The sequence below is a fragment of the Malus sylvestris genome, chromosome 8 (assembly GCF_916048215.2).
Source record: "Malus sylvestris chromosome 8, drMalSylv7.2, whole genome shotgun sequence".
NCBI lineage: Eukaryota > Viridiplantae > Streptophyta > Magnoliopsida > Rosales > Rosaceae > Malus > Malus sylvestris.
In genome coordinates, this window is record NC_062267.1 from 25,937,748 (window position 1) to 25,952,179 (window position 14,432).

General features: G+C 40.2%; 1 protein-coding gene across 1 annotated transcript; it reads left to right on the plus strand.

Moving 5' to 3' along the window:
• Positions 1–11,423: 11,423 nt before the first annotated feature.
• LOC126631481 (uncharacterized) lies at positions 11,424–12,322 on the plus strand. Its single transcript, XM_050301601.1, has 2 exons — positions 11,424–11,638; positions 11,731–12,322. Exons 1-2 carry the CDS (start codon positions 11,424–11,426, stop codon positions 12,320–12,322), a joined length of 807 nt encoding a protein of 268 aa, XP_050157558.1.
• Positions 12,323–14,432: the final 2,110 nt, after the last annotated feature.

Consider the following 14,432-nt stretch of genomic DNA (forward strand, 5'->3'; position numbering starts at 1 on the left):
CTCACGACCACCAACTCAAATGCTCTATTTCGGTAGAGTATCTAGAAAAGCCAAGCATAGAGGCGGAACCAGCAGCCGAGGTGTCACAAGTTAGTACAACTCTAAATTGGCAAGATTTTACTATAGACTACCTAGTCAATGACACACTCCTTATGGAAAGATTAGAGTTTAGAAAGCTCCAAATAAAGGCAGCACGCTATTACATGAGGAACGACACTCTCGTCCTAAGATCTTACACTGGACCACATCTCTGTTGCTTAGCGCCTCCCGACGACCTAAAGGCTCTAAGCTCAATCCACGAAGGTGTTTGTGGAAATCACTTCGGAGGCCTATCTTTAGCGTAGAGGGCTCTTAATGCAGGCTACTACTGACTTATCATGCATCAAGATGTTAAAGAGTTAGTGCAAAAGTGCGACCACTGCCAACTCTATAAGCTGGTCCCAACACTTCCTGCCAGCGAGCTACACCCACAGACGAGTTCTTGGCCGTTTATGCAGGAGGCAATCGACTTGGTAGAGCCAATGTCGCCCGCTACTGGGGGTAAAGGCATGATGATCGTGACAATCGATTACTTTACCAAATGGTTAGAAGTAGAGTCTATGACAACCACAACTCAGACGAACATAAATCGCTTCATATGAAAGAACATCATTTGCCCATTTGGCATCCCTCAATCCATCGTCACCGACAATGACCCACAATTCATGGGCAAAGATTTGGCGCAGTTCTTAAAAAAATATAGCATCAAGCAACATATGTCCACGCCAAGATATCCTCAAGATAATGGGCGGGCCGAAGCATCTAACAAGATGATTCTTGACTGCCTCAAGAAATCCTTCACCAACAAGATGATTCTTGACTGCCAGACGAACTTCCCAGATGTCTATGGGCATATCACACCACCAAAAGATGAGCAACCGATGAGACTCTTTTCTCTTTGGCATTTGGCTCATAAGCAATCATTCATCCCAATGTCATCGAGCCAAAAATCAGCACTCTATTGCCAAACATTGAGTAGAACAGTAAAGAGATGGCCATAAGCTTAGATCTGGTAGAGGAGAAACGCAAGCAGACCATCACCCGCATCGCAGCCTACCCGTATCAGCTCATCTCCAGCTATAACAAAAGGGTCAAGATCCGGCAGTTCCCGCCCGGAGATCTAGTCATAAGAAAAGCCTTCATCACTACCCGCAGAGAAGGCTCCAAAGATGGATCTCATATGGGAAAGTCCGTATAAGATCAACAGAGTATGCGGCAATAATAGTTACACCCCTGCCACCATGAACGACAAAGAGATCGAAAAGTAATAGAACGCCTACAATCTGAGGAAGTACCATGTGTGACCTCGCATTACATTAAAGCCCGAAGACTCAAGCAGCTTGAAATGCACCACCTCTCAAGCCGAAGACTATCCAATTGTTATGCAGTTCCTACCTAACAGCTAAGTTTTCGTTCGTTTTACTTGTTTTTCAATGAGGAATTCAGAAGTAATCTACAACTTGGCTCAACTGCATGCTTACAACAATTGATCATTCATGCACTTCAAAAGAAGATTGCGCCATTCTTAGGGATTCATGGTAGGAATTACGCCCCCCGAAGGACCAACCATGCTCTCTAGTGCGAGATAATAAACTAATTATTCTCTAGTGCGTAAGGGTAAACCAATTCCCCGACACCTACATAGGTCTGCTATACAAGGCGGGAGGATAAACTTACACTTTAAATATCTAGACGTGGATGAGCCGAGCTGCCCTAGTATAATTAAATGCACGATGGCTTGCGTTGGGATTCTTAGAAGTAGCCACAATGGTCTTTTTCAAGGCTTAGCTAACTGAAGGATTTTGGGTCTCTTAGCCTAATCCGCGGGGAACCGGGCCTTAAAGATGGAGATGGCACATTACGCAGTACGCCCTAGGGACAACTACCCTGGAACCCAAAAGCTGCTAACGAGTGCACTAAGGTAGCCTACGGTTTCCAGAAGGTTGCCTACGGCTTGCCTTTCGAGCAGTAAAGTCGCGCTAGACTTATACAACCACACATTCTTGTGAAAGGTTAAACAAGCTAACGTGCATATATGAAGTTTTATCCACTGCTGACATGCTACATAATTGATAAGCTTCACCTCTGCCAAGCGTGAAACGACCTACACCAAGTGTTGTGATACTTGCTACGCAGCCTACAAAATTAGAGAAAGCTAAGGTTAACAACCTAGTGGTCACGCAGACTTGTCTGCTTCTGTAAGTAAGGCGTTTGGCTGCCGACCCTATGACTAACAACTTTGCAAAGTTCTACACCAACACCTATGGCTGCATAGGCTACGCGACATGTCTGCTTATGGAAAAGTAGCACACCTGCCACTAGTCTATAAAGTCTAAAGATTAGGGCATGAACAAAAGAAACGAAGATAGAGAAAAGTGATGGAAGCAAGTTTATTAAATTTTCTAGCAAAATTGATAAACAACTAGCAAAGACTGAAGAAGTTCAAGCAAAGCAAAAAGCAACAAAGGAGAAAATCCTAAAGACTACCTAGAAGACTTCTCTTTAGCAACTTTGGCACTCCACAACTACTCGGTCGCCACACCTTTAGCAGCTGTGACATTCTCAGCAGCAGTACCATCTGGCATTTCACCCCCAGTTGCTCCAGCCTCAAAGGTAAAGACAAGCAAGTATTTCGGAGAAATAGAAAAGGTTCAAAGTCTTTCTCAACAAAACTCAAAGTCAAACACCAAAGAAATGATCTACATAACCCAACTTGTAGAAATCGGCCTGCCTTTGCATATGCAAAGCCTCGAGCCCAACCTTTTCACCATTCAGCTACTCATTCTCCTCGAACAAACCAACACGGATGCAATGTAGCTCATCCATTTCTTTTTTCAAACTTTCATTAATCTTTAGCGCACTTTGGAGTTCCAACACTTAGGGCTCGAGCCTATCAACGACCTTCTTGAAGTGGATCACTTGGTTATAAGCAACAATCAACTTTTCATCCTTTGCATAAACAGCAAAACAAATCTCAGAAATGGCACGCTCAATATCTTGAATCTGAGAATAATAAGCTTCGGCTGCCATAGTCCTTGCCACCTCATCGGCAGCCTTGGTATCATTTTGGTCAAAGAGCATAGACTCGGCTGCCAGAATAGCCATCTTCTGCATCATTTCAAGTAAAGTAGTTTTCCTATACTCGACTGTATGCTTCGCAAAGGAACTTGGGCAAACAACCTTTCCAACGCCATCGATAAACGTGGCATAAGCGTCCATGTCTTTAAGCATATCTGGTTTCAAAAGTGCTCAGATCTCAACAGCTTCCCCAGAAACAGGCTTAGTGGATTCCTCACAGCTACCCACTCGAGCAGTCTCCTCCTTCCCATCAAACGAATCAATCTCAGCAGCAAGGAAGTAGGCCTTAACGTCACTTTAGCAGCATAGTCCACCTTATCGCTCTTCATATTAGCAAGCCTCTTCAAAGGTGAACTAGACTTAGCTCCCAACGGACGCCTTGGCATTGGTTTTGGCACTGGGGGCACGATGGAGCCTTTACGTTGAGCAATCCTATCGACAATCGAATTAGCCATCTTTGGCATAGCAGGCGTCACTGGCTCAAATCTAGCAACCTCATCTTTCGTCCCCTTGGAAGAAGTCTTTGGTTTTTTCCCTGCACCTCTTGAGCAGGCAAGGAAGATCTCTTTTCATCTGCAGCAGGCTTCACTACAGCAATCGGACAAGCCTCCGCCTCCGCCTTGATTCGTTTTATCTCCTTTCTCGAGGGTAGCCCACCTTTCTCCCAGTAAAAATGACTAAGTAGCTAATGCCATTCATGGTATTCAGCTTCCCACATTTTTTCTCTAGGACTAGCAAGCAAAATGCCTGCATGCCCAGCATTCTAGCAGCCCATGAGGCCCACAACCTTCTCATTTCTCTCAATCACAAGCCTAGCCATACGACTAGCCAAGCATTGCGCCCCAGCGCCACAATCCGCGGCCCTAGCGCCACAATTCATGGCCCTAACCGCACAGTTGCCCTTGGTTTTAGCCAAACCGAGCAGCCCAAGCAGTGGTCCCTGCCACAACACCTCATTGGCCCATGCTGAGCTAACTCCTAGCCCTTACCAGCCGACGTGCCGCACCACCCCGACAGCTGCCCTGCGGTAGCATTATCCAAGAAGAAGACAAGGAAAATTAATTTTTTTTCTTACCTCGATGCGGCACGGAGAAGACGAAGAAAGCAACGAAAGACGGTCATTTGCACAAGCAAGTGTAGAAGATTACTAGGGGAATGAGAACAAATATCCTCTAGCTTTCTCTCTCTTATAGGATAGAATAAAGGGAGTTTTAACGAAAAGCCCACGGTACTGTTCACTTTAACGATTTAACATTAAAAAGTCAAACATGGTACTATTCACTTTACTCTTTATTTTGTCCTTATAATTAAAACTCAAAGTTTTCAAGCTCTTTTCATTAGTTTTCCTTAGAATAAATTACTCTTTAAAGTTGATTTAATCATTTACTTAAGGTAAACTTAAATAGACTTTAGAAGTGATTTATTTCCTTTTCCTAAAAGGATCTAATTTCCAATTAAAAGAGGGAATCTACATCAAAATAGGAAACAATCTTATGTTTTCTAAAGCAAGAATATCTCTACACCTGCTGCCCTTTCCTGTGAGCAGCCCAACAGGTGTGGGGGCATTTGTGGAGCAAAAAATAATTAAGAATAATATGGAGGTGACACGTGGATTCTAGGGTAAAAAGGACAAAACTGTCATCGATGAACACCAGAACTCCTACGCGCAAGCATTGGACAATCATCCCTCAATTAAATCAAAAGTGTTCAAAATAGGTATTTATTTAAAACCTATTTCATCTATCCTCATCAAATATTCTCCACAAGGTAACCCTCAAATCTCTCTTTTCAAATTATATTAATTAGCTAATTAATTGATTTATTATTCAATTAATTTACTAATTAGCTACAAATCAAGAACCTAACCCAAAAAGCCATCCAAGTGGGCCGGCCACACCCCTATATAAACACCATCATTCTCTCCAAAACCCAAGTTCTACACTCTTGCAAAATTTTCTAAATTCTCCAAACACTTTTCCCTCAAAATTCTAATTTTGGCATCGGAGGTTCTTCGACCAAAGTTCCCCCATTCATCATGGGCGCGTGAAGCTCTTGACCTTGACCTAATGTGTTATTTGTTTTGTAGATGCAATTTTGTCAAAAAAGAAGAAAACGGAAATTTACATCCACATTTGTATTAAAAATTTAATAATTTAAAAATAAAATTTCTTTTACTTATACTATAACAATTAATGTAGCGTCGGTGTGCCGAGTACAATAAAAAAATTTCTCGGATGCTGCGGTCCAACAAGTAAATGCATTGGAACAGGATCCTCTCCTGAGCAGTTCCCTAGGGATCCCGCAATCATGTCCTTTCATCGTATATCGTGCGGTCAGAAATTATTTAAAATTTAAATTTTAAAATTCAAATATAAATAGTACCTAACGAAAACTGACCGCACGATATAAAATGAACGGACAAGATTACGGGATCCCTAGGATCCCTAGGGAACTGCTCAGGAGAGGATCCTGGTCCAAATGCATCCATGCATGTTAGTCATGATTGTGAATACCGAGGCAGTGAAGTTTTAGTGGCTTCCCGCGTGGACCACTTCTATTAGCCAAGGTGGCACTAGCATATATACCATTTCGGAGACCACGTCACCATTGTCACATCATTACGAATTTGTTTATGCCGGCACAACCTAAGTCGGTTCGGTCAAAGCTGTTGACCGCATATTCATGAGTAGGAAATCACAGTGTATTTTTGCTCAGTATTTTAAAATAGTTAAAATAGCGGTGATGCTCACCACTCTAAAATGGTAGCGAACATTGTTAGAGTAGCTTAAATATTGAAATTTATGTAATAGATACATTAAGCATAATACTTGGTGCCTATTGGAAGGGGGAGATGCACATTGGAATTAAGATAGTCCAAAAGACCATTCAGAGTTAGGGAAGCATATATGAAAAGATTTTTCAAGGACCTTTTAAATACGAATCTTCTTTGTACTTACCAATGGTAGACATATATTCTAAATAGGTTGTTCGATAACACTCAACAAGATATCACTCATAAAGACTACTTCGGCATATATCGATATCTATTTAGATGCGCGCAACATGTTTCACTAATGACAACAAGTCTATCAAATGTTCAATAAAATGTCTCAGTGATGAATTGATTTTTTTTTCACTATTTTTCAGTAAATTTACTGTAAATGCGTGGTGGTGGCTTGAACTCGACTGAGTGGTTCGGTTCAACTCAAGTTGTGGTTTTGAACTCACAATTTTCAGTAAATTTTCTCTCTTTTTTGTTTTGTTTTGTGTACTTTGAATAAAGGGTTGTCGGATTTTATTTGGGCAGAGAGGTCAAATTAATATGTATGTATATAAGCATGCAATACTTGTGACATTTTTAATTGATCTAAACCTAATTAATAAAAATACTACATTAACCAAGTTTAAAATAATAAAAAATCATTGATATATAACTAATTAGTAAACTTTTCATTAATCTATGGCTAGATTTTGTATGACCACCAAACCTTAGATTACATGAGTTATCTACAAGTCTTACATTATAATCCAGAATTATTGGTTCGCAAATATGAAACCTTCATTTATTCTAACTAGCATCTCATCAGACACTTATAATTTTAGCTACAAGAGTGTATATATGCATACTACTACACGGGAAAATAGTGATTTTCTTCATATACTACTAATTTTTCACGTTAAAATAAGGAAATTGTTATTAACACTCCAAAAATCTCATTTGTCACTCCAAACTTTCTATAGATGGAAAGAAAAATACACTTGTGACAAGTATAGAATGAGATTGTTAGAGTGCTAATAACAGTTTCCTAAAATAAAGTCAATTGTCTTACGGCCTTGTTTCATAATCATCAATTTTAATTAACTTCATGACTAACATCGCACTGGATTTAAATCAATAAAATCAGGGATGCAAATAAAATAATTGTATATTCGCAGTCCGCATGGTAAAAATTACTATATTTATAGAAGAACTTTAAAATAAAATGTAGATGATGAATAAAAGTAAACTGTAGCAAATTTACTGGACAACTTGAGCAAGAGAAGAGAATATTACAAAGAACAATTTGGAGTTTAGGAAAACCTCCCATATAGCACATGAGATAATATTGGACAACCCATACGGAAAAAGATCCCATCAGTTTGCAAACTCCAAGCTCTGGATTTGTTGTCCAGCAACTTGTTAATCGAGAGATCCCATCACAATGCATTCACCATAACCTGTTGAATTAGTCCACTGAACCTGTCTAATTAATATAGCATGGTTGCTGATTATTTAATAATTAATTTTAGCTTCTAATTAATTATTATGTTGTCGAGTTTGAGAAGTGATTTCTTCACACCATTTCTACCTTCTACACTTAGTTCTCTTGTTTCTAGTCATTGAATCGAGTAGCGCACTCAAATACGTATCAAAGAACAAAATGAAGAAGAGGAACATAAAAGGTGAAAATATAACTTCACAATGACGTTTTAGATGAGTTATTCCTAATTTTACCAGCTAACTCAACCTTCTCACTTTTACTCATGTCACATGTCTTCCATTAACACGCAAAACTAAAAATATGATTATTTTTACTTGACAACTAAAATTTTAATTATGCTAATAAAGAAAGAAAAATACTGAAAGAAGAAAGAAATTTTTTAGAATACTAGTGGTATAAAGAGAAGTAAGAAAGTTGCTAGCATTTCTCTATCTATACTATTAAATGGTGGTGCTATTCACACTTACTTTTCTCTCACACACCATTTGTTAATTACTGTCATTTGATCTTCTATAATTCATTTGATCGGACGGCAAAAAATTCGAGAGGGTGTGAGAGAGCAAAAAAGATGTGTGGATAACACTACCCTATTGAATAAGTCATGAACTTGATACTATACGCGCCACCATCATTTTTACCTCTCATATACCATTGTTAATTTACGTTCTTTGATATTCTTCAATTCATTCAATCCAAAGGTTAAAAATTATGAAAGAATGTGAAAGATAAAAATGGGTATGTGGATAGCACCACCTTATTGAATAAATCATTAACTTTGATTTTTATAGGCGACTACTAGTAAGAGGTGGTTGGCATTGTCTTATTGAAGGGACTTTTAAAATAGATATTAGCAGTTGGTTTTGGAATATATAGTTAGTGCAAAGTGATGGTAATTGGTTGGTAAGGTTACAGAGGCACATGGGTGATGTATGTATTAAGTGAGGGATCTATTTTAATTAAACAATAAGCAATTAATTAAGAGGAAGACCTGAAATATGGGATAAACAATATATAAATAATTGGGTGAGGATCTCCTTCTAATTGGCCTGTGAGATGCTACCATTAATTAATTATTGGGGCACATGTTCCAACTGATCACATACGTGATAAACTAATTGCAACGATCTCTTACCACTTAATATTACGGTTTAGTAATATTATTTTTTTACTTGTAAGTAAAAGGTTTTATATTCGATTCTCGTTAAAGACGAATTTAAACCACATTATTGTTACTCTATTGTGAGGCTAAACCCACATTCTCTCTTTTAATATAGATAATATCATTTATTAAATAAAATTACAATAATCCCCTAACAACCATATGTAATATTGTATCATGCATATTTTTAATTAATTAGTAACATGACTGCTGATCTTAAAAAGAATTAAGCTTATATATAACATGCCGCTCTCATCATTACCATGATTATTTGGTGTTCTAATCCAGTTTAGCAGCCAATCCAACGAATTCCATGAATACATTATTGCCGGTTGGGTCTCGAGGTTTTTGAGCATTGCGGATGTAATAAACAAAATATAACAACATTACTATTCATTATATATAATTTTTGTAGTGGAAATTGATTATATATTGATGCTTCAAAATGATTACAACCGAGCAGGAGAAAACTTGATTCAAGCCATAGATTATTAAGTGAGACAAAATATACATCAGGATCGGAATTGCGACTCACTATGCAACTTACTCTTTTTCCCCACTTGGACGTTCCACTGCGAGAACTTGAACAAAAGAAACCCTAATATTAATTCAAATGGTTACAATCCTCAAGTAATTAATCATCATTAACAAAAATCTGATGGTTTCTTGAACCAAACTATCTACGTATAAATTTCTTAAAAAAAATAAAAAATACTCTTTAGCAGGGGGAAGGGGCGCACCCTTTCTCAGATTGACAACAAAGGAGATAAAAAAAGTATTTTCCAATGACATTCTTTTCCTCCAAACATCCATTATTAATTTGGTAGGGTTTAACAGTTTTGTGTTAGAACATTTACCTCATACATCACAGCCAAAGATCAACTCTTGTCGATAGTTCATTGTTGTGGAACAAAAAATAATCGAGAAAAATATGGAGGCGACACGTGGATTCTAGGGTAAAAAGGACAAAATTACCCTCAAGGAACACCATAACTCTTACGCTCGAGCAATGGACAATCATCCCACGATCAAGTCAAAAGTGCCAAAAATAGGTATTTACTCAAAACTTATTTCATCCATCCTCATCAAATCTTATCCACAAAGTAACCTCCAAAAAATTCCTTTAATTAATTGATTTATTAATTGGCTAATTAACTACAAATCACACCCAAAAATGCCACAAAGGGCTAGTCACAATCTCTCCAAAGGGGACCGGCCATGCCCTATATATACTACCCCATTTTCTCTAAAAACCTAAGTTCTACACTCGCTAAGTTCTCTAAATTCTTCAAACACTTTTCCCTCAAAATTCTAACTTTGGCATCGGAGGTTCTTCGGCCAAATCCCCTCCCATTCATCGTGGGCGCGTAAGACTCTTGGCCTTCACCTAATGTGTTGTTTGTTTTGTAGGTGCACTTTTGTCCAAGAACAAGGAGGAATAAATTTTCATCAACAAATTGGTGCTTTCATTGAGAGTTTGATTCACACTCTCGAAGAAGACTCGCATTCAACGTTACTAATTTCTCATTCATTTGTAGATTTTTTGTATGCTTTACTTCCTAGAATTTTTTATAAAATTCTTTGAATAAACATAAAAGAAAAATACAATGACAAGGAATTTGGAAACCACAACGAATGAAACTTCCTACGTTTAAAGATCTGGATTGAATGATGGAGGACAAGACGTAGCCCCACCACAACAATCCACAAGGCTCAACATGATGGCAAGACGAGCAACTTTGCCACCAAGGAGCACCACCACTATGGCAGTAGAGAGTGGGCCAGCTTCATGGCAGCGAGCCCACGGTGAGCAAGGGGCAAAGACGCAGCTACCAACTCAGGCCTACGCCACTTTGCAGCAGCAAGCCCAAGCTGCTGCCCTAGCAACACAAGCCCTAGCCTCGCACCCACGTGCGCTACAAGCCGAGCAGCCCACTCCCGTGGCCCAGCCTGCTCCCACAATCCAGTCTGCTCTAGTGGCCCAACCTGCTCCCGTGACTTTCCAAGTAGCCTAAATCGGTCCAAAATTAATTCAACCATTCAGGCTTCAAATATCTGGGCCTACGATTGAGCCGGGGGCATTTCCGTCACATTTCTCCGCAAATTTGACATTTCCCAACTCAAATCTTGTGCCCGGAGTCTACCACACTGCTCAAAGAGACGCATTCATTCCAAGCTCTTCCAACCCAAATGGAAAACAACACTTGTCTCGAGAAGTTATAGAGTTGACGAGCACCCTCGCACATCAGACAACCTTGGTAAATCAGCTCTTGCATTGCACCGAGATGCAAAGTGCCCTTGACGAGGTGTCCCGAAGTAGGACAAGTGTAGACGAAAAACCTCTCCAGTAGCATCCCGGCAAGTAGCCTTTCAACCAGTCATGATCCAAGCGTTCTAGCAACTTACGCTCCCTCCTGGGTCCTAAGGATAGCGTATACTCTTGTCTTAGCGCGCGGATGGGCGTATATTCTGATCAAGCCCATAGTTGAGCATACTTTCATGGTTGAGGCCACACTTCGATTATCAACATGGATAACCTTCTAGGCGAAGTGTTCATTCACAACTAGGCTAGCAAGAAGTATTCTACACCTCACATCAGAGTAGGCAGCACGGTGGATGGAGAGAAGTAATCACTCAATCTGACTCAAGTTCAACTGGCAACCTGCAAACAACCTATTTGCTCACTAGAAACATCCCACATGCACCGCAGCCACGGCACAGACAAGTCGAGCATAAGGAAGAATGGCCTAGACCAATAGATCACAACCAAGGGCAGCCAAAAATTCCATTGCCCTAGCAGAGGCAAATTTAAGAAGAAGTTGACAGGCTCATAATTGGGCAAGTTCCCGTGCAACGAGGCTGCTACCGATGCGTTTCGATGAGACATGACGAACATAAGCATGTCACCATTCATGGATGAGATTAAGCGCACAGATCCCCCTCACGGGTTCACTATGCCTCACTTCACTCCGTACAAGGGAGACAAAGATCCAGATCGACATCTTAAACACTATCGTAGTACCATGATCCTCTTCAAGAACGACGACGCGCTTTTGTACAAATTTTTTGCCATAACTTTACAAGGCGAGGTGCAAGACTGGTTTCACACCCTACCTTCACAGTCAATCTAGAGTTTCAACAAACTTTCTTTGTTTTCACTAAGGAGTATTCGTCTAATCACTCAATCAAAAGGACATCCGACCATCTCTTCAACATCGTAGAAGACCATTGGGAGACAATTACCGACTATGTCAAGAGGTTCAAAGCGGAGAAGACCAAGATTGTTGGCTGCAACGAAGACATAGCAATGGTAGTATTCAGAAATGGGCTTCCCACCGAACACCCTTTATTCAGAAAATTGATCATGGGAGAAGAACTAACCCTAGCAGCTTTGTATGCTTTGGAAGAGAAGCACGCACTATGGGATGAGGCAAAGCAGTCCAACAAAAATGAGTCGAAAAATAAGCGCATGGAATGTTCCCCGACCATAGAAGACTCAACACCTAAAACATTCACCAAGTTCTCAGTTCCAATCGGCCAAATTCTCTGTAAACTCAAGAAAGAACCTTGGTTCGAGTTGCCGCCACCCATGAAGGGCGATCTTACTCGGCTAGATCAGACAAAGTATTGCGCATTCCATCAAGAACCAGGCCACACTACCAATGGCTGCCAAACGTGGAAGCAATACCTTGAAAAGCTGACAAATGAGGGCCTGTGTGATGAGTATCTTGACAGGTTAACGACACGGCCTACACAAGCAGGGGAAATCTCCATCACCTCTTGAACCCCGTCAGGGCTTTTCCAAATAAGTTCAGAATCTCCATCACCACTTTCTACCTTCTAGCACAGTTGATCCATTTTTGTATTCTCAATGAAGATTCAAGAAGTTATTCATAAGCCAGGCTCAACTGTTGTCTACAATGACTACTCAAACTCTCATCTGGGTTTGTTATTCAGTGCGAGAGGGTAAACTAATTGCTTTCCAGTGTGAGAGGGTAAATTAATTGCTTTCCAGTGCGAGAGGGTAAACTAATTGCTTTCCAGTACGAGAGGGTAAAGTAATTGCTCTCCAATTTTCTCCAATGCGATAGGGTAAACCAATTGCCTTCCAGTGCGAGAAGGTAAACTAATTCCCCGACACCCATCTGGGTAAGCTCTCCAGTGTGAGAAAGCCACATAACTCAAAAGATCAAATGCTTGAAAACCAACTAGGTAGTGAATAGTCAGGGGGTAGCAACCACTTTGCACTCAACAGTTCACTCATCTGACTGCTCCATCTACAGCAGCTGAGAAATCAAACTCAAGCAGTTTCCTTATTTTTGGCAAGTAGCCCAAACGAGGTAGCCCAAACTGTGGCCCATGCCACGCCACCTTCTTGGCCATGCCAAGCCGACTCCTGACCCCTGCCAGCCGACACCGCACCACCTTGACGACTGCCCTGTGACAGCACCACCTAAGAAGAAGACAAGGAGAATTAAGTTTTCTTACATCGATGCAGTACGGAGAAGACAAAGAAATCAATGGAAGACGGTTCTTTGCACGGACAAGCAAAGAAGAGTGCTAGGGGAGGGGGAACAAATATCCACTAGTTTTCTCTCTTTCTTGTAGGGACAAATAATTGCCCTCCAAAGTTGATTGAACCCCCTACTAAAGGTAGGCTTAAATAGGCTTTGGAGGCAATTTATTTCCCTTTCCTAGAATAATCTAATTCTAAGTCCAAGTAAAAATCTGTATGAAAATTGGAGATCTCTACACCTGTTGCCCTTTCCTGCGAGCAGCCCAGCAGGTGTGGGGGCATTTGTCGAGCCAAAAATAATCAAGAAAAATATGGAGGCGACACGTGGATTCTAAAGTAAAAAGGACAAAATTACCCTTAAGGAACATCGGAACTCTTACGCGCGAGCAGTGGACAATCATCCCACAATCAAGATAAAAGTGCCCAAAATATGTATTTATTCAAAACTTATTTCATCCATCCTCATCAAATCTTCTCCACAAGGTAACCCCCAAAACATTCCTTTCAAATTATATTAATTAGCTATTTAATTGATTTATTACCTAATTAATCTATTAATTGGCTAATTAATTACAAATCACACCAAAAAATGCCACAAGGGGCCGGTCACCATCTCTCCAAATGGGACCGGCCATGCCCTATATATACTACCCTATTTTCTCTAAAAACCTAAGTTCTAGACTCTTACTAAATTCTCAAAATTCTCCAAACACTTTTCCCTCAAAATTCTAACTTTGGTATCAGAGGTTCTTCGGCCAAAGCCCCCCTAAATTCATCGTGGGCGTGTGAGGCTCTTGGCCTTGACCTAAGGTGTTGTTTGTTTTGTATGTGCAATTTTGTCCAAGAACAAGGAGGAAGAAATTTGCATCCACAATTGTTGTTTCAACTTTCAATTTCAGAAGCTTGAGTGGATAAGTCCAATAAAGGATATATTGTCCTCTCTCTCCCCCAATCCGGAGCAAGAGATCGGCACCAGCCTCTCCTCCTAGCTAGTGAGTGATGTCTCACCTAGCAAGTGATGGGGCAACTCTTGTCAGTGATGATTTTTGTAGTCTTGCTTGTTGGGGATGACATTATGTGTGCTTTGGTATAGGTTTGCTGTGTCTGCGGTCTTTGTGGCAGATTTATACCGGAGTACTTGTGCTAGTACGGAGGTGCTTGCTTGTGACAACCGTTAGAAGTTTACTTTTATGCATATTTGTGCGATTATCTCTAAAATAATATATTGGTGATTGAAGAATGTGCTATCGCTTCTTATAAAAAAAGGAATCAACTCATCTTCCCTAATCAGCTCCCCTTCCTTGAGTCGGGAAAAAAATTACTCAGTATCATACTCCACCAACTCAACTCAAATTACACAATCACACACAAGTATAAA